The sequence below is a fragment of the Nesoenas mayeri genome (genome assembly GCF_963082525.1).
Source record: "Nesoenas mayeri genome assembly, contig: SCAFFOLD_151, whole genome shotgun sequence".
Classification (NCBI taxonomy): domain Eukaryota; kingdom Metazoa; phylum Chordata; class Aves; order Columbiformes; family Columbidae; genus Nesoenas; species Nesoenas mayeri.
In genome coordinates, this window is record NW_027660031.1 from 40,131 (window position 1) to 59,758 (window position 19,628).

At 66.8% G+C, this 19,628-nt stretch overlaps 1 protein-coding gene across 1 annotated transcript; it reads right to left on the reverse strand.

Annotated features, from left to right (window-relative positions):
- Positions 1–1,663: 1,663 nt before the first annotated feature.
- Positions 1,664–16,569, reverse strand: LOC308052364 (cyclic AMP-dependent transcription factor ATF-6 beta-like). Its single transcript, XM_080364445.1, is given in 17 exon segments — positions 1,664–1,922; positions 2,594–2,678; positions 3,252–3,381; positions 3,566–3,639; positions 4,310–4,427; positions 5,085–5,167; positions 6,377–6,517; positions 6,520–6,565; positions 6,659–6,741; positions 8,353–8,538; positions 10,314–10,337; positions 10,340–10,479; positions 13,073–13,247; positions 14,374–14,453; positions 15,523–15,604; positions 15,740–15,816; positions 16,458–16,569. Coding segments are annotated over 17 exon segments (1,743 nt in total). The 5' UTR covers positions 16,543–16,569; the 3' UTR covers positions 1,664–1,788.
- Between the last annotated feature and the right edge of the window lie 3,059 nt (positions 16,570–19,628).

Consider the following 19,628-nt stretch of genomic DNA (forward strand, 5'->3'; position numbering starts at 1 on the left):
CCCATTGTCCCCCCATTGTCCCCCATTGTCCCACCCTGTGTCCCTCCTGTGTCCCTTTGTCCCTTCCCATTGTCCCCCCAATGTCCCCCGTGTGTCCCGTCCCATTGTCCCGTGTCCCCCCATGTCCCTTGTGTCCCCTCCCGTGTCTCTTGTGTCCCTCTGTCTGTCCCAACGTCCTCTCCGTCCCCCCCACATCCTGTGTCCCCCTGTCCCTTGTGGTCCATCTGTCTCCTCCTGTGCCCCCTTGAGTCCCCATTGTGTCCCCTCCTTTGTGTCCCATGGGTTCTGTGGCCCCCAACGTCCCCTCCTGTGTCCCTTTGGCCTGTCCCATTGTCCCCTGTGTCCCTCCTGTGTCCCCAATGTCCCCCGTGTCCCCTCCCGTGTCTCTTGTGTCCCCCCATGTCCCCTCCCATGTCTCATGGCCCTTTGTCCTGTCCCATTGTCCCCCATGTCCTCCTGTGTCCCCAATGTCTCCCGTGTCTCCCATGTCCCCCATGTGTCCCCTTTGTCCTATCCCATTGTCCCCCCCATGTCCCTCCTGTGTCCCCCGTGTGTCCCTTTGTCCCGTCCCATTGTCCCCTGTGTCCCCCCATGTCTCTTGTGTCCCCGTGTGTCCCTTTGTCCCCGTCCCATTGTCCCCTGTGTCCCCTCCCATGTCTCTTGTCCCCATGTGTCCCTTTGTCCCATCCCATTGTCCCCTCATGTCCCTCCTGTGTCCCCCGTGTGTCCCTTTGTCCCGTCCCATTGTCCCCCGTGTCCCATGTCCCCTTCCATGTCTCTTGCGTGTTCCTCTGTCCCATCCCATTGTCCCCCATGTCCCTCCTGTGTCCCCCAATGTCCCCCATGTCCCCCCCCATGTCTCTTGTGTCCCCATGTGTCCCTTTGTCCCATTGTCCCCCATGTCCCCCCTCATGTCTCTTGTGTCCCTATGTGTCCGTTTGTCCCATTGTCCCCCATGTCCCCTCCCATGTCTCTTGTGTCCCCATGTGTCCCTTTGTCCCATTGTCCCCCATGTCCCCCCCCATGTCTCTTGTGTCCCCATGTGTCCCTTTGTCCCATTGTCCCCCATGTCCCCTCCCATGTCTCTTGTGTCCCCGTGTGTCCCTTTGTCCCATTGTCCCCCATGTCCCCTCCCATGTCTCTTGTGTCCCCATGTGTCCCTTTGTCCCATTGTCCCCCATGTCCCCCCCCATGTCTCTTGTGTCCCCATGTGTCCCTTTGTCCCATTGTCCCCCATGTCCCCTCCCATGTCTCTTGTGTCCCTATGTGTCCCTTTGTCCCATTGTCCCCCATGTCCCCCCCCATGTCTCTTGTGTCCCTGTGTGACCCTTTGTCCTGTCCCATTGTCCCCATGTCCCCTCCCTCATGTTCCTGAGGGGCCACAGGGGGTGGGTTGGGGGTCCCTGGGTGGGGGTCACTGTGTCTAATTGGAGCCATTTTGTACCCCAAAATAAGCCCAAATTGGGGTTGTCACCCCCCCCCGCCCCCCCCAAGCCGTTTTAATTTTACCCATTTTTTAATGATTCTGTGTAAAAAACAGCCCCGGGTTGGGGGGGGGGGGGGGGGCCGGAGCGAGGGCGCTGCCCCTTTAAGGGAGAACAAGGGGGCGGGGCTTCCCGGAGTAAGTGCTTTTGGGGGCGTGGCCTCCATGAGCGGGCGGGGCTTGTTCCCAATAGGCGGGGCTTCCCAGCCACGGGCGAATCCCGGAAGGAAGGGGGCGTGGTTTGCCGCCGGGGGGCGTGGTTTGCCGCCGGGAGGGGGGGCGGGGTTTGCGGCTTGGGGGTGGGGCTACACACCTGTCCCCAGGTAAAGGGGGCGTGGCGGGCGGCGGGGGGGGCGGGGCACGTGGATGACGCGCGTGTCCATGACCTCACAATCCACCTGCATCATGGCCAGGCCCCGCCCCCTCCCGGGCAGGCTCTCTGGGGGGGGGGGGGAACACACAAAGTGGGGGGGTCGGGTGGGACCCCAAAATGAGGGGACACCCGCACACCCCCCCCCCCCCCCGGGACATGTGGGACCCCCCAGGAAAAGGGGGGGGGACACTGGGGACCCCAGGGAGATGATGCTCCCCCCCCCCCACTAAGAATAATGGGACACCCCACCCCCCCCCCAAATTGGGGATTCCCTCCATGGGATATGGGGACCCCCCCTCAGGACTTGGGGACCCCCTCGACATACGAAGAACCACCCCCTTGGACATGGGTGAACCCCAAGACTTAGGGACCCCCCCTGGAATTTGGGGACCCCCCCAGAACTCATGGACCCCTCTCAGGATATTGGGAACCCCCCTCAGGAAATGGGTGACCCCCCAAGACTTGGGGGATGACCCCCCCCCCCCCCCCCCAGGATATTTGGGATCCCCTCAGATATTGGGGACCCCCCCAGGACTTAGGTGACCCCCCCAAGACTTTGGGAACCCCCCTGGGATATTGGGGACCCCCCCAGGACTTTGGGAACCCCCCTCAGGACATGGGTGACCCCCCCAAGACTTGGGGGATAACCCCCCCCAGGATATTTGGGATCCCCCCCAAATATTGGGGACCCCCCCCCGATATTGGGGACCCCCCCGACATTGGGGACCCCCCCTCACCATTGAGCGCGGCCGCCGGCATCACCAGCGACATTTTGGGGCGCGATGTCTTGTTGTGGCTGGTGGCCGGGAGCAGCAGGTGGTCCTGGGGAGGGGCACATTATTGGGGGACCCCCCTGACCCCCCCCAGCCCCCCAAAACTTCCCTGTGATCCCCCCCATACCCCCAAACTCCCCATTTCCCCCTCACTCCATATCCCGCCCACCCCGCCACCCTGGACCCCCCCCAGAACTTGGGGACCCCCCTCATGGGATATTGGGGACCCTCCCCCAGGACTTGGGGTCCCCCCAAGGACCCCCCCCCCCATACCCCAAAACCCCCATAACCCCAAACCCCCTGATCCCCCCCTGTACCCCAAACCCCCCATTTCCCATCCAACCCCCCCATACCCCAAACCCCCCATTCCCCCTCACCCCATATCCACCCCTGGACCCCCCCCAGAACTTGGGGACCCCCTCCATGGGATATTGGGGACCCTCCCTCAGGACTTGGGGTTCCCCCAAGGACCCCCCCCCATACCCCAAAACCCCCATGACCCCAAACCCCCCTGTACCCCCAAACTCCATGTGCCCCCCAAACCCCATAGAAGGTCTATGAGCCTCCCTGACCTCCCTGTACCCCCAAACCCCCCCCCCCGTACCCCCAAACCCCCCCGTACCCGTCGGAACGACACCACGTAGAAGGTGTCAGGTCGGGGGGCGATGGCGGCCAGGACATGGGGGGTCCCCAAAAATGGGGGGTCGCTGTGGGGGGGGCGCCCGTAGAGCTGCAGCTGCCCCGGGGGGGCCCTGGGTGGGGGGAGAATAAGGGGTCAAATTGGGGGGGGGGGGAATGGAGGGTTTGGGGGTTCAGGGGATGTGGGGGGGACATGGGGGGGGGCTGTGGGTGGGTTTGGGGGTTCAGGGGGTCCAGGGGGGTGTGGGGGGGACATGGGGGGGCTGGGGGGTGGTTTTGGGGGGTCTGGGGTCTCACCTGTCGGGGTGGGGGGGGGTGGGCGGAACCATCCGCATCCGGGGGGAGCTCGAGACTTTCCTGGGGGGGGAGACCTGAACGTGCCCCCAGTGACCCCAGTGACCCCCATTGACCCCCCAGTGACCCCCATCCCCCCACTGACCCCCCAGTGACCCCAATGATCCCACTGCACCCAGTGACCCCCCCAGTGACCCCCATGCTCCCCACTGACCCCCCAGTGACCCCCAACCCCCCTACTGACTCCCCCCAGTGACCCCAATGATCCCACTGACCCCAGTGACCCCCAGTGACCCCAGCGACCCCCATCCCCCCCAGTGACCCCAGTGACCCTCAACCCCCCCACTGACCCCCCCAGTGACCCCAATGATCCCACTGGCCCCAGCGACCCCCATTCCCCCCACTGACCCCGGTGACCCTAGTGACCCCCATGCTCCCCACTGACCCCCAGTGACCCCAGTGACCCCCAATCCCCCCACTGACTCCCATGACCCCCATCCCCCCCATGACCCCAGTGACCCCCCAGTGACCCCCAACCCCCCCACTGACCCCCCCAGTGACCCCAATGATCCCACTGGCCCCAGCGACCCCCATCCCCCCCACTGACCCCGGTGACCCCAGTGACCCCCATGCTCCCCACTAGACCCCCATGACCCCCATCCCTCCCATGACCCCAGTGACCCCACTGACCCCCATGACCCCAGTGACCCCCCAGTGACCCCCCAGTGACCCCCGCCCCCCCCTCACCGTCCCGGGGGGGTCAGTGGGTGCAGTTGCTGTCGGTGTCGGGGGCCGGGGGGGGGTCCCCGGTTTCTGCCGCTCGATTTGGTGCCTCCGCACCCACCCGCTCAGCTCGTCCGCCAGCCTGGGGGGGGAGGGGGGGTCAGGGGGTCCCCACCCCCCCATGACCCCCATAACCCCCACCCCCCACTCCCCTGGGAACTCCCCATCCCCCACCCCCATCCCCCCTGACCCCCTATAACCCCCATCCCCCACCCCCACCCCCATCCCCCCTATAACCCCCATCCCCCACCCCCACCCCTCTGATCCCCTATAAACCGCCCCCCCCCATCCCCCCTGACCCCCTATAACCCCCATCCCCCACCCCCACCCCCCCCGACCCCCTATAAACCCCCCCCCCACCCCCCGACCTCCTATAAACCCCATCCCCCACCCCCACCCCCCCGACCCCCTATAAACCCCATCCCCCACCCCCACCCTCCCGACCCCCTATAACCCCCATCCCCCACCCCCACCCTCCCGACCCCCTATAAACTCCCCCCCTACCTCCACCCCCCTGACCCCCTATAACCCCCATCCCCCACCCCCATCCCCCCCTATAACCCCCATCTCCCACCCCCACCCCCTTGACCCCATATAACCCCCATCCCCCATCCCCACCCCCCCGACCCCCTATAACCCCCATCCCCCACTCCCACCCCCCCTGACCCCCTACAACCCCCACCCCCCCTGACCCCCTATAACCCCCATCCCCCACCCCCCCTCCCCGCCCCTCCCCCACCTGAGCGACTCTGTTCGGTTGAAGCCGGACAGTCGCCCCCCCGGAACAGCCCCCCCAGTGGTACCGGCCCCAGAGACGCGTTCCTGCGAAACGGGGGGCACGGGGTCACGGGGGGTCAGGGGGTCATGGGGGGTCAGGGGGTCACGGGGGGGTCAGGGGGTCACAGAGGGTCAGGGGGTGACATTGGGGTCAGGGGGTCATGGGGGTTCAGGGGTCAGGGTGTCACAGGGGGGTCAGAGGGACATTGGGGTCCGGGGGACATTGGGGTCAGGGGGGGTCAGGGGCTCACTGGTTTCAGGGGGTCACAGGGGGTCGGGGGGACATGGGGTCACAGGGGGTCAGGGGGTCACGGGGGGTCAGGGGGACACTGGGGTCATGGGGTCACCGGGGGTCAGAGGGACATTGGGGTCCGGGGGACATTGGGGTCAGGGGGGGGTCAGAGGGTCGGGGGGGTCAAGGGGTCACAGAGGGTCAGGGGGGACACTGGGGTCAGCGGGTCACAGGGGTCAGGGGGTGACATTGAGGTCAGGGGGTGACATTGAGGTCAGGGGGTCACAGGGGGTTCGGGGGGGGTCAGGGTAGGTCAGGGGGTCACAGGGAGTCAGGGGGACATTGGGGTCAGGGGGACATTGGGGTCACAGGGGGTCATGGGGACACTGGGGTCAGGGGGTCAGGGGGACATTGGGGTCAGGGGGTCATGGGGTCAGGGGGTCACAGGGGGGCAGGGAGTGACATTGGGGTCAGGGTCACAGGGTCAGGGGGACATTGGGGTCACAGGGGGTCACAGGGGGTCATGGGGACACTGGGGTCAGGGGGTCACAGGGGTCAGGGGGACATTGGGGTCAGGGGGTGACATTGAGGTCAGGGGGTCCCAGGGGGTCAGGGGGACACTGGGGTCACGGGGTCAGGGGGCCATTGGGGTCAGGGGTTCAGGGGTGTTGGGGGGGACATTGGGGTATAGGGGGTTCATGGGATTGGGGTGCCAGGGGGGTCATGGGGAGTCAGGGGTCAATAGACCCAGGGGGTCCCAATGGGTCTGGGGGGGCCCCTGGGGTCACGGGGGGGTCATTTTGGGGGGGACACACAATAGGGTCAGAAGATCCCAATGGGGCCGGGGGGGGGACATTGGGGTCCATTGGGGAGTCCCAAGACGTTTGGGGGGGGGTCGGGGGAGACACTGTTGGGGGGACAATGGGGTCAGGGGGTCCCAATGGGGTCGGGGGGGGTCAGGGGGTGTCCGGGAGGGGGGGGTGTCTGGGGTCCCCCCCCCCCATTTTTGGGGGTTCACCTACCTGAATTGGTTCCCAGCGGGGGGTTGTTGCTGTTGGCGCCGCCCGGCCCGGGGGGGTCCCCAAGTTTGCGTTGGTGGGTCCCCGGGGGTTCCCCCCCCACTGACCCCCAGGAGGTGCCGCTGCCCCCGCGGGGGGGGAGGGGCGGGGGGGGCGGGGCCGCGGGGCTCGGCGGGGGGGAGGGGCGAGAGGCTGCGGGGGGAGGGGCGAGGGGGGGTGAGGGGGGGGGGTTGGGCCCCCCCATTTTCACACCCCCCCCACCTCGACCCCCCCCCTAAAACGCACCTGCGAGGGCCCAGGTTGAAGGCGAGGAAGAGGAGCAGCGCGGCCACACAGGCCAAGCGGCGCGGCCCGGGGGGGGCTGGGACCTGGGGGGGGGGGAAATATGGGGTTGAGGGGCAGAATCGGGCCCCTCTGTGCTCCCCACTTAATGGGGTATCCCCCCCAACCCCTCCATGGCCGTTCCATAATGGTACAGCCCATGGGAGAGACCTATGGGACAACCCCCTGCAATGGGACATCCCCAGTGCCTGCCATTGTATGTACCCCCCCCTCATAATGGTACATCCCACACACCCCCCCCCCACCCCCCAATGGTACGTTCTGACTCCTCCCCCAACTACAGGCACCACCCCACCACCCCCCCCAATTTCACCCATAATGGTACAACCCGAGTCGCTACCATGAGCTGAACCATTGGGGAGGCGGGGGGAGCACAGACTGTCCTGGGGGTGTCCCGGGGGGGTCTCAGGGGTCTTGGGGTGCCCATGGGTTTCCCTGTGGTCTCAGGGGGGTCCCTGTGATCTCAGGGGGGTCTCTGGGGTGTCTCAGGGATCTCAGGAGGGTCTCAGGGGGTCCCTGTGGTCTCAGGGTCTCAGGGTGTCCCTGTAGTCTCAGGGGGGTCTGGGGGGTCCCTGTGGTCTCAGGGGGGTCTCAGGGTGTCCCTGCGGGTCCCTGTGGTCTCAGGGATCTCAGGAGGGTCTCAGGGGGGTCCCTGTGGTCTCAGGGGGGTCTCAGGGGTCCCGGGGGTGTCTCTGGGTGTCCCTGTGGTCTCAGAGGAGTCTCAGGGGGGTGTCTGGGGGGTCTCAGGGTGTCCCTGTGGGTCCCTGTGATCTCAGGGGGGTCCCTGTGGTCTCTGGGGGTTCTCAGGGGTCTCAGGGAGTGTCTGTGGTCTCAGGGGGGTCTCAAGGGGGTCTCAGGGGTCTCAGGGTGTCCCTGTGGGTCCCTGTGGTCTCAGGGGGGTCTCTGGGGTCTCTGGGGGGTCTCAGGGTGTCCCTGTGGGTCCCTGTGGTCTCAGGGGGGTCTCTGGGGTCTCTGGGGGGTCTCAGGGTGTCCCTGTGGGTCCCTGTGGTCTCAGGGGGGTCTCTGGGGTCTCTGGGGGGTCTCAGGGTGTCCCTGTGGGTCCCTGTGGTCTCAGGGGAGTCTCTGTGGTCTCAGGGGTCTTGGGGTGTCCCTGTGATCTCAGGGATGTCCCTGTGGTCTCAGGGGGGTCTCTGGGGTCTCAGGGGTCTTGGGGTGTCCCTGGGTGTCCCTGTGATCTCAGGGATGTCCCTGTGGTCTCATGGGGGGCTCTGTGGTCTCAGGGATCTCAGGGGGGTCTCAGGGTGTCCCTGTGGTCTCAGGGATCTCAGGGGGGTCTCAGGGTGTCCCTGTGGTCTCAGGGGTCTTGGGGTGTCCCTGTGAGTCCCTGTGGTCTCTGGGGGGTCTCAGGGATCTCAGGGTGTCCCTGTGGGTCCCTGTGGTCTCAGGGGGGTCTCAGGGGTCTTGGGGGGTCCCTGTGGGTCCCTGTGGTCTCAGGGGTCTCAGGGTGTCCCTGTGGTCTCAGGGGGGTCCCTGTGGTCTCAGGGGTCTTGGGGTGTCCCTGTCATCTCAGGGACGTCCCTGTGGTCTCAGGGGGGTCTCAGGGGTCTCGGGGGTCTCAGGGGGGTCTCAGGGGTGTCTGGGGGGGTGTCTGGGGGGGTCTCAGGGGTGGCGGTGACCTGTGTGCGCAGGGCGTCGAGGCGCGTGCGCAGGGCGCTGTTCTCGCGGCGCAGGCGCTCGTTGTCGCTGAGCGCGGCGCGCAGGCGCAGCTCCAGCGCCGTCACGTACTCCTTGCGGCGCCGCCGCGACTGCGACGCCGACTCGCGGTTCTTGATCATCCGCTGCTGCCGCTTCAGCTGCTGCGGCTGCGCCGCGGGGACAGTGGGGACAGTGGGGATGATGGGGACAATGGGGGCGATGAGGACATGGGGACAATGGGGACAGTGGGGATGATGGGGACAATGGGGGCGATGAGGACATGGGGACAATGGGGACAGTGGGGATGATGGGGACATTGGGGACAATGGGGTCAGTGGGGATGATGGGAGTGATGGGGACGATGGGGACGTGGGGACAATGGGGACAGTGGGGGTGATGGGGATGATGGGGACAGTGGGGACAGTGGGGATGATGGGGATGACGGGGGCAATGGGGACATGGGGACAATGGGGATGATGGGGGCAATGGGGACATGGGGACAATGGAGATGACGGGGACAATGGGGACATGGGGACAGTGGGGATGATGGGGGCAATGGGGACATGGGGACAATGGAGATGACGGGGACAATGGGGGACATGGGGACAGTGGGGATGATGGGGATAATGGGGATGATGGGGGTGATGGGGACAATGGGGATGATGGGGACATGGGGACAATGGGGACAGTGGGGACCATGGGGGCAATGGGGGTCCCAGTGGCATTATGAGGGTTCAGGGGGGTCCCAGGGACATTGTGGGGGTTCAGGGGTCCCAGGGGGTTGTGGGGGTGGTCCCAGGGGCATTATGGGGGTTCAGGGGGTCCAAGGGAGGTTATGGGGATCCCGGGGGGTCCAAGGGGGTTCAGGGGGGTCCCAGGGACCTTATGGGGGTTCAGGGGTCCCAGGGGCATTATGGGGGTTCAGGGGGTCCAAGGGAGGTTATGGGGGTTCAGGGGGGTCCCAGGGGCATTATGGGGGTTCAGGGGTCCCAGGGGGTTCAGGGGGGTCCCAGGGAGGTTATGGGGGTTCAGGGGTCCCAGGGGGTTCAGGGGGGTCCCAGGGGCATTATGGGGGTTCAGGGGGTCCAAGGGACCTTATGGGGGTTCAGGGGTCCCAGGGGCATTATGGGGGTTTAGGGGGTCCAAGGGACCTTATGGGGGTTCAGGGGTCCCAGGGGGTTCAGGGGGGTCCAAGGGACCTTATGAGGGTTCATGGGGTCCCAGGGGCATTATGGGGGTTCAGGGGGTCCAAGGGAGGTTATGGGGGTTCAGGGGGGTCCCAGGGGCATTATGGAGGTTCAGGGGGTCCAAGGGACCTTATAGGGGTTCAGGGGTCCCAGGGGCATTATGGGGGTTCAGGGGTCCCAGGGGGTTCAGGGGGGTCCCAGGGAGGTTATGGGGGTTCAGAGGTCCCAGGGGGTTCTGGGAGTCCCAGGGGCACTATGGGGGTTCAGGGGGTCCAAGGGACCTTATGGTGGTTCAGGGGTCCCAGGGGTTCAAGGGGGTCCAAGGGACCTTATGGGGGTTCAGGGGTCCCAGGGGGTTCAAGGGGGTCCAAGGGACCTTATGGTGGTTCAGGGGTCCCAGGGGGTTCAAGGGGGTCCAAGGGACCTTATGGGGGTTCAGGGGTCCCAGGGGGTTCAAGGGGGTCCAAGGGACCTTATGGGGGTTCAGGGGTCCCAGGGGGTTCAAGGGGGTCCAAGGGACCTTATGGGGGTTCAGGGGTCCCAGGGGGTTCAAGGGGGTCCAAGGGACCTTATGGGGGTTCAGGGGTCCCAGGGGGTTCAAGGGGGTCCAAGGGACCTTATGGTGGTTCAGGGGTCCCAGGGGGTTCAGGGGGGTCCAAGGGACCTTATGGGGGTTCAGGGGTCCCAGGGGCATTCCGGGGTCCCAGGGGCATTATGGGGATTCAGGGGGGTCCCGGGGTGGGGGGGTCACTCACGTCCAGCTGCAAGGGGCGCGGGGGGGGGCGGGCGCGGGGGCCGGGACGATGGTTTTGGCCTCGGGCTTGGGGGGCGGCGGGGGGGCGCGGGGGGGGCCGCGCGGGGGGGGCAGGCACAGCAGCCCCGGCAGCAGCAGCTCGCCCGGGGACAGCAGGACGGCGGGGGCTGGACACACGGACACCCCCATCTTGGCACCCGCACCCCGAAACGGGGACCCCCCCCGAAACAGAGACCCCCCCAAACCCCCAAAACAATGGGGAACACCCAAAACAGTGACCCCCCCAAACCCCCAAAAACAATGGGGAACCCCCAAAACAATGACACCCCCACCCCGAAACAGTGACCCCCCTCCAATCCCATAACAGTGAGCCCCCCAAAACAGTGACCCCCCCACCCTGAAACAGTGACCCCCCAAACAGTGACCCCCCTCACCCCGAAACAGTGACCCCCCAAAACAGTGACCCCCCAAACAGTGACCCCCCCCACCCCGAAACAGTGATCCCCCCAAAACAGTGACCCCCCAAAACAGTGACCCCCCCACCCCAAAACAGTGATCCCCCCAAAACAGTGATCCTCCACCCCGAAACAGTGACCCCCCCGAAACAGTGAACCCCCAATCCGAAACAGGGACCCACCCCCAAAACAGTGACCCCCCCATCCCAAAACAGTGACCCCCCAAAACAGTGACCCCCCACCCCAAAAACAATGGAGAACCCCCAAAACAGTGACTCCCCCCGAAACAGTGACCCCCCCAAACAGTGACCCCCCCAACCCCAAAACAGTGACCCCCTCCCCCCCAAAATGTGACCCCCCCCACCCCGAAACAGGGACCCCCCCAAAACAGTGACCCTCCAAAACAGTGACCCCCCCACCCCAAAACAGTGACCCCCCCAAAACAGTGACCCCCCTAAACAGTGACCCCCCCCAAGTGATCCCCCCCCATCCCAAAATGTGACCCCCCCCAATCCCAAAATGTAACCACCCCCACCCCAAGACGGTGACCCCCCCAACCCCAAAACAGTGACCCCCCACCCCAAAAGGTGACCCCCCAATCCCAAAATGTGACCACCCCCACCCCAAAACGGTGAACCCTCCACCCCTAAACAGTGACCCCCCCACCTCAAAAGGTGACCCCCCCAACCCCAAAATGTGACCACCCCCACCCCAAAACGGTGACCCCTCCACCCCAAAACGTGACCCCCCACCCCAAAAGGTGACCCCCAATCCCAAACTGTGACCACCCCCACCCCAAAACGGTGACCCCCCCACCCCAAAACGGTGACCCCTCCACCCCAAAAGGTGACCCCCCCAATCCCAAAATGTGACCACCCCCACCCCAAAACGGTGACCCCTCCACCCCAAAACGTGACCCCCCCACCCCAAAAGGTGACCCCCCAATCCCAAACTGTGACCACTCCCACCCCAAGACGGTGACCCCCCCACCCCAAAACGGTGACCCCTCCACCCCAAAAGGTGACCCCCCCAATCCCAAAATGTGACCACCCCCACCCCAAGACGGTGACCACCCCCACCCCGAAACAGTGACCCCCCCACCTCAAAAGGTGACCCCCCCAACCCCAAAATGTGACCACCCCCACCCCAAAACGGTGACCCCACACCCCAAAAGGTGACCCCCCCACCTCAAAAGGTGACCCCCCCAACCCCAAAATGTGACCACCCCCACCCCAAAACGGTGACCCCTCCACCCAAAACGTGACCCCCCCACCCCAAAAGGTGACCCCCCAATTCCCCAAACTGTGACCACTCCCACCCCAAGACGGTGACCCCCCCACCCCAAAACGGTGACCCCTCCACCTCAAAAGGTGACCCCCCCCACCCCAAAACGGTGGCCCCCCAATCCCAAAATGTGACCACCCTCACCCCAAGACGGTGACCCCCCAACCCCAAAACGGTGACCCCCCCACCCCAAAAGGTGACCCCCCAATCCCAAAAGGTGACCCCCCCACCCCAAAACAGAGACCACTCCACCCCAAAAGGTGACCCCCCCACCCCAAAACAGTGACCACTCCACCCCAAAAGGTGACCCCCCACCCCAAAACGGTGACCCCCCCAATCCCAAAATGTGACCACCCCCACCCCAAAACGGTGACCCCTCCAGTCCCAAAACAGTGACTCCCCAACCCCATACAGTGACCCCCGCCAAACCAGTGACCCCCTCACCCCAAAACAACAGTGACCCCCCCAACCCCAAAACCAATGGGGAACCCCAGGATCCCCCCAACCCCCCCCATGGTCCCAATCCCCCCCATTCCCCCCATATCCCCATAACCTCGTCCCCCCAATCCCCCATGTCCTCCCAGTCCCCCCATATCCTGAATCCCCCCAGTCCCCCCATGTACCTCATATCCCCAGTGCCCCGCCATGTCCCCTCAATGTCCCCCCATGTCCCCCCAGTCCCCCCATATCCCAAATCTCCCCAGTCCCCTCAGTCCCCCCATATCCCCAGTGACCCCCAGTTCTCCCAGTCCCCCTATATCCCAAATCCCCCCAGTCCCTCCATGTCTCCCCAGTCCCCCCATATCCCCAGTCCCCCCAGACCCCCCATATCCCCATAACCCCCCAGTCCCCCCAATCTCCTCATGTCCTCCCAGTCCCCCATATCCCTCCCAGTCCCCCATATCCCAAATCCGTGCCCCCATATCCCCCTCATATCCCCCCATGTCCCCAGTGCCCCCCAATTCCCCTAGTCCCCCCATATCCCCAGTGCCCCCCATGTCCCCCCATATCCCGTCCGTACCGGCGCCCCCCGCGGGCAGTGGCTGCAGCAGGATGGTTTGGGGGGGGCTCGGGGGGGCCCCCCCCGGGGGGCGGGGCTGGATGGGGGGAGGGGGGCGGGGGGGCGGCCCCTCCCCCTTCACGGGGCGCGGGGGGAGGGGCTCCAGCTTCACCCCCGGGGATGCGGGGGGGGGGACCTGTGGGGACAGACGGACGTTAGGGACAGATGGGGGGACAGGGAGACATGGGGGACATGGGGACAGATTGACGTCAGGGGACAGATGGGGGGACATGGGGACATCAGGGGGACAGATGGGGGGACATGGGGACAGTGGGACATGGGGATATGGGGGGACAGGGGGACATCACGGGACAGACATGGGGACAGAGAGACATGAGGACATAGAGGATAAGGGGCCATGAGCGTATGGAGATATGGGGGGGGACATGGGGGGACATGGGGACATGGAGATATGGGGCTATGGGAGGGACATGGGGGACATGGGGACATGGGGGACATGGGGGGACATGGGGGACATGGGGGGACATGGGGGACATTGGGACATGGGGGGATATGGGGACATTGGGACATGGGGGGACATGGGGGACATGGGGGGACATGGGGACATGGGGACATGGGGGACATGGGGGACATGGGGGGACATGGGGACATGGGGACAATGGGGACATGGAGGGACATGGAGGGACATGGGGACATGGGGGGACATGGGGACATGGGGACATGGAGGGACATGGGGGGACATAGGGGGATATGGGGGACATGGGGGACATTTGGGACATGGGGACATTGGGACCTGGGGGCACATGGGGACATGGGGGACATGGAAGGACATGGGGACATGGGGGGACATGGGGACATGGGGGGACATGGGGACATGGAGGGACATGGGGGGACACAGGGGGATATGGGGGACATGGGGGACATTGGGACATGGGGACATGGAGGGACATGGGGGGACATGGGGGGACACAGGGGGATATGGGGGACATGGGGGACATTGGGACATGGGGACATGGAGGGACATGGGGGGACACGGGGGGACACGGGGGGACATGGGGGGACATGGGGATGGGGGACATGGGGACATTGGGACATGGGGGCACATGGGGACATGGGGGACATGGAAGGACATGGGGACATGGGGGGGACATGGGGGGACATGGGGGACATGGGGACATGGAGGGACATGGGGACATGGGGGGACATGGAGACATTGGGACATGGGGGGACATGGGGACATGGGGGACATGGGGGGACATTGGGGGTCCATGTGGGGGGATGGGGTGCCAGGCCCCTCGTACCGTGCCCGGGGGTCTCTCTGCGGGGGGGCTCTGGCAGCGGGGGGGGGATGGGGACCTGGGCTCGGCCTTCAGCTGCAGCTCTGGGGGGATGGGGGGGTGAGCACCCCAAAAACCATCCCCGACCCCCCCATTAAAACACAGACCCCCCCAACACCCCCTGACCCCCCAAAACCACCCCCGACCCCCCCATTAAAACACAGACCCCCCCAACACCCCCTGACACCCCAAATCCACCCCTGACCCCCTCATTAAAACACAGACCCCCCAACACCCCCTGACCCCCCAAAACCACTCCAGACCCCCCCAAAACCACCCCTGACTCCCCATTAAAACACAGACCCCCCAACACCCCCTGACCCCCCAAATCCACCCCTGACCCTCCCATTAAAACACAGACCCCCCCAGCACCCCATGACCCCCCAAAACCACTCCAGACCCCCCCAAAAACCACCTCCGACCCCCCAGTAAAACACAGACTCCTGCACCCCCTGATCCCCCAAATCCACTCCAGACCCCCTCAAAACCACCCCTGACCCCCCATTAAAACACAGACCCCCAACACCCCCTGACCCACCAAAACCACCCAGACCCCCCCCAAAACCACCCCTGACTCCCCATTAAAACACAGACCCCCCAACACCCCCTCACCCCCCAAATCCACCCCAGACCCCCCCCACCCCCTATATCCCCCCAACCCCCATTCCCCCCCAGCCCCCCATATCCCCCCCCACCCCCTATATCCCCCCCCACCCCCCATTCCCCCCCAGCCCCCCATGTCCCCCTCACCCCTATATCCCCTCCCACCCCCATTCCCCCCCAGCCCCCCATGTCCCCCCACCCCTTATATCCTCCCCTCCCCCATTCCCCCCCAGCCCCCCAAATCCCCCCCACCCCCTATATCCCCCCCCACCTCCCATTCCCCTCCAGCCCCCCAAATCCCCCCCACCCCCTATATCCCCCCCCCAACCTCCATTCCCCCCCAGCCCCCCATGTCCCCCCCACCCCCCTATATCCCCCCAACCTCCATTCCCCCCCAGCCCCCCATGTCCCCCCCACCCCCTATATCCCCCCAACCCACATTCCCCCCCAGCCCCCCATGTCCCCCCAGCCCTTATATCCCTCCCCACCCCCCAAGTCCCCCCCCCTCACCGGAAGTCAGCGGTGGGGGCTCCAGCTCCCAGGGTGGGTCAGGGGGGCTGGCGGCTTCGCCCCCCCCAAACCCGCAGTCAAACTGGGGGGGATGGGGGGGAGATCAGGGACCCCCTCGGGGGGCGTGGCCAGCGGGGAGCGTGGCCTGGACATCCCCCCCCCCGAGGGGGCTGGGCTTGCTGGGGGGCGGGGCTTGCCCGAGGGGGGCGTGGCTTACCATAGGGTCAGGGTCCAGGGCGGGGAAGAGGAGGGCGGGGTCCAGCGGGTCGTCAAGGCAACGGTACAAGGCGGCATCTGGGGGCGGGGTCACGGGAAGACACGCCCACTAGCTTCTTAGCCCCGCCCCCGGGTCATAAAGCCCACCCCCCCAGCTGTTTAGCCCCACCCCCTAGAGGCTGAGCCCCGCCCCCTAGGGCTTAAGCCCACCCCTAGGGGCTTAGCCCCGCCCCCCAGCTGCTGAGCCGCGCCCCTAAGAGGCTTAGCCCCGCCCACAGGGGCTTCCCCCACACCCAAAATGCTCAGCCCTGCCCCTAAAATACATAGCCCCACCCCCCAGCAATTTTGCCCCGCCTCAAGCCACTTAGCTCCGCCCCAGAGGCGTAGCCCCGCCCTAAACCATCTTAGCCCCGCCTCCATCTGCTTAGCTCCACCCCCAGAGATCAGCCCTGCCCCCAGCATCTTAGCCCCGCCCCAACCTGCTTAGCTCCACCCCCCAGGGGCTTAGCCACGCCCCCTCATCGCTCCCCCCGCCCCGCCCCGACGCGCAGACCATGCCCCCCTCCACTAAGCCCCGCCCCTCCGCAGCCACCCGCGCAACGGCCCCGCCCTCCGCCCCCCCCCCCCCGCCCGCACGCGGAAGCGGCTCCGCCCCGCCCCCAGCCGCGGCCCCGCCCCTCGCAGGCCCCGCCCCTCGCCGGCCCCCGCCCCCTGCGCACCCCAGTCCTCGGCGCCCAGCAGGTTGTCGGCGCGGAACCGCCCGGAGTCGCTCGGCACCAGCAGCTCCGGCGCCAGCGCCGCCATCGCCCCGGCCGCCCGCCCGGGCCCGCCCCCCCCGCCGCCGCAGCCAATCCCGAGCGCCCCGCGACGCCGACGAGGACCAATAGCAGCGAGGCTCTGCCTCTGGCCCCGCCCACCGCGCGGAAGGGAGGCGGGAGCGCCGCCGCCACTTCCGGTTCGGCCCCGGCGGCGGCGTCTTAAAGGGACCGCGACGAGGAGGACGCCGGGGCTCTTCACCCGGACGCCTGGGTCCCTCCTCCCGGACGCCTGGGTCCTTCCCCGGGACGCCTGGGTCCCTCCTCCCGGACGCCTGGGTCCCCTGCCCCCGGTAGGACCTGCCCCGCCCTCAGGGGGGAGGGGAAAGAGCGGGTGTTTCCATGGCAGCCTCGCTCGGGGTTGCTGGGGGGCGTGGCCGGAAGTGACGCGAGGGGGCGGGGTTAGGGGACGCCAGGGCCTTCACCCGGACGCCTGGGTCCCCCTGCTCAGGTTCCGCCCCCCCCTCTCCCTCATAGGTCGCCAGTGAGCAAGGTGATTGGCTGAGGCAGAAATGGAGGCGGGAGAATCGGCCAATAGAGAGGCAGCGGCCCAGGGAGCAGCCAATGGGGAAGCAGCCGCTGTAGAGGAGCCGGCCAATGAGCAGCGAGAGCCTGGAGGTCCGTCCAGTGAGGAAGGAGGGAGCCCAGCTCCAGCCAATGAACAGCCCCGGGGAGCTTGTGCGGAGAGTGAGTCATCCAATGGGAATGCAGCACTGCGCGGATCAACCAATGAGGGAAAGGTGATCCCTGGCTCAGCCAATGGGCAGCGAGTGGATGGAGACTCAGCCAATGAGGAGAGCGGGGGCCTGCAGGGCCCAGCCAATGAGGACACTGTGCCTCAACAACTGACCAATAAGATTGCAGGATGCCCTGAGCCAGCCAATGAGAAGGTGAAGCCTCCCAACCTAACCAATGAGACCAATGAACACTCAGCCAATGAGAACGCAGCACTTGAAGCCCAAACCAATGAGGGCGCTGCACCGGAAGCCGCAGCCAATGAGGAAGCAACACCACATGATCCAACCAATAAGGACACAGCACCTGACACCCCAACCAATGAGAATCTCCAAACCCCAACCAATGAGAGTGCAGGACACTACGATGCAGCCAATGCTACCCCAGCCCCCCGAGAACCAACCAATGAGGAGCCACCTCATCCAGTGGAACCCTCCAATCAGCATGCAGCCCTCAGAGACCCATCCAATGGGGCGAAGCCTCGTCGGGCGGAGCCGTCCAATGAGGACACACCCCTCCTGGCGCCCAGCCAATGAGGCGGCAGATCCATGGGACTGGGCGTGCGAGGAGGCGTGGCTGTGGACCCCAGAGTGGGCGGAGCTTGGGGCCGAGGGGGCGGGGCTAGTGGAGGAGTGGGCGGGGCTTGAAGAGGAGGAGGAGGAGGAGGAGGAGGATGATGAGGGGGGCGGGGACCCCTGGTCGGCCCCGCCCCCCCCGGGCTGGTGGTTCAGCCCTGATGGCGCCTTCGCCAAACGGGTGCTGAGGAGGGGGCGGGGCCTGGACCGCCCGGGGGCGGGGTCGTGGTGCCGGGTCAAGGTGGACGGGCCACGCCCACTGCGCGGGGGGGCGGGGCCAGGAGAGGGGGTGGAGCTGGGTTTAGAGGCGGAGACAGGCCGGCAGGGGGCGGAGCTGCACTCGGAGGCGGGGTCAGGGGTGGGGGTGGGGTCCATACTGGGGGAGGGGTCAGGGCTGGGGGCGGAGTCAGGGCTGGAGGCGGAGCCACCTTCAGGGGCGGGGTCAGGGCTGGGGGTGGAGTCGGGGCTGGGGGCGGAGCCGCGTTCAGGGGCGGAGTCAGCGATGGGGGTGGAGCCTGTATTGGGGGCAGGGTCAGGTCCGGGGGCGGGGTCAGTGGCGGAGGCGGGGCCAGTGGCAGAGCCACTCTCGGGGGCGGGTCCAGTTCCGGGGCGGGGCTATGTCGTCACCGCCTCCCCCTCGGCCCCGCCCCCCTTCCCGCCTCCGCTCTGCCGGGCCGTTGGCGCTGGCTGCGTGTGGGCGGGGCCGAGGGCCGGTGGGCGGAGACTCTGGAGGCGGCGCTGGAGACGATGGCGGCGGGCGAGTGGGCGGAGCTGCGCGCGCGGGCCGGGCCGGCGGGGGCGGGGCCGCGCGTGCTCCTGGCGCGCTTCACCCCCCCCGCCCCGCGGGGTGACACGGGTGACGCGGCGTGGGCGGAAGCGCTGGCGGGGGGGCCCCGCGCGGCCGCGCTGTTGGCGCGGGGGCTCCCGGCGGCGGCCGCGCGTGTTTTGCGGCGCTCGCTGCGCCACGCGGTGCTGGCGGGGGGGGCCCCGCCGCTTCCCCCCGCCCGCGCCCACGCCAAAGCGGAGCTGCTGGCGGCGCTGGCGCGGTGCCAGCTCCGCGTGGGGCTGCCGGCCGCGGCCGCGGGGAGCGCGGGGAAGGCGCTGGCGCTGCGGCCGGGGCTGCTGGACGCGCGGTACCGGCGCGGGCTGGCGGCGGCCGCCATGCGGGACCTGGAGGCGGCGGCCGCGGACCTGGCGCGGGTGCTGCGGGAGCGGCCGGAGCACGAGGGGGCGCGGCGGGAGCTGCGGAGGGTGCGCGGGGCCGCGCGGGAGCGGGACCGGCGGCTGGCGGGGCGGCTCGGCCGGCTCTTCGCGTGACGCGGCGGGCGCGGGGAATTGGCGCGGAGTTAATGGGCGGGGTCGTTAGTGGGGGGGGGGGGGCAATTAACGGGTTCGCTGATCCCTTATCAGTCTGCGGGGTCATTAGTGACAGGGTCAATTAACGGGTTCGCTGATCCCATATCAGTCTGCGGGGTCATTAGTGATGGGGGCAATTAACGGGTTCTCCTGACAGCCCGTTAATAGCGGGTCATTAGTGACGGGGGCAATTAACGGGTTCGCTGATCCCTTATCAGTCTGCGGGGTCATTAGTGAGGGGGATCAATTAAGGGGTTCGGTGATCCCTTATCAGTGTGCGGGGTCATTAGTGACGGGGCGGCAATTAACGGGTTCGCCTGACAGCCTGTTCATGGTCAATTAACGGGTTCGCATGATTAATGGGTGGGGTCGTTAGTGGGGGAGGGGCAGTTAACGGGTTCGCCTGACA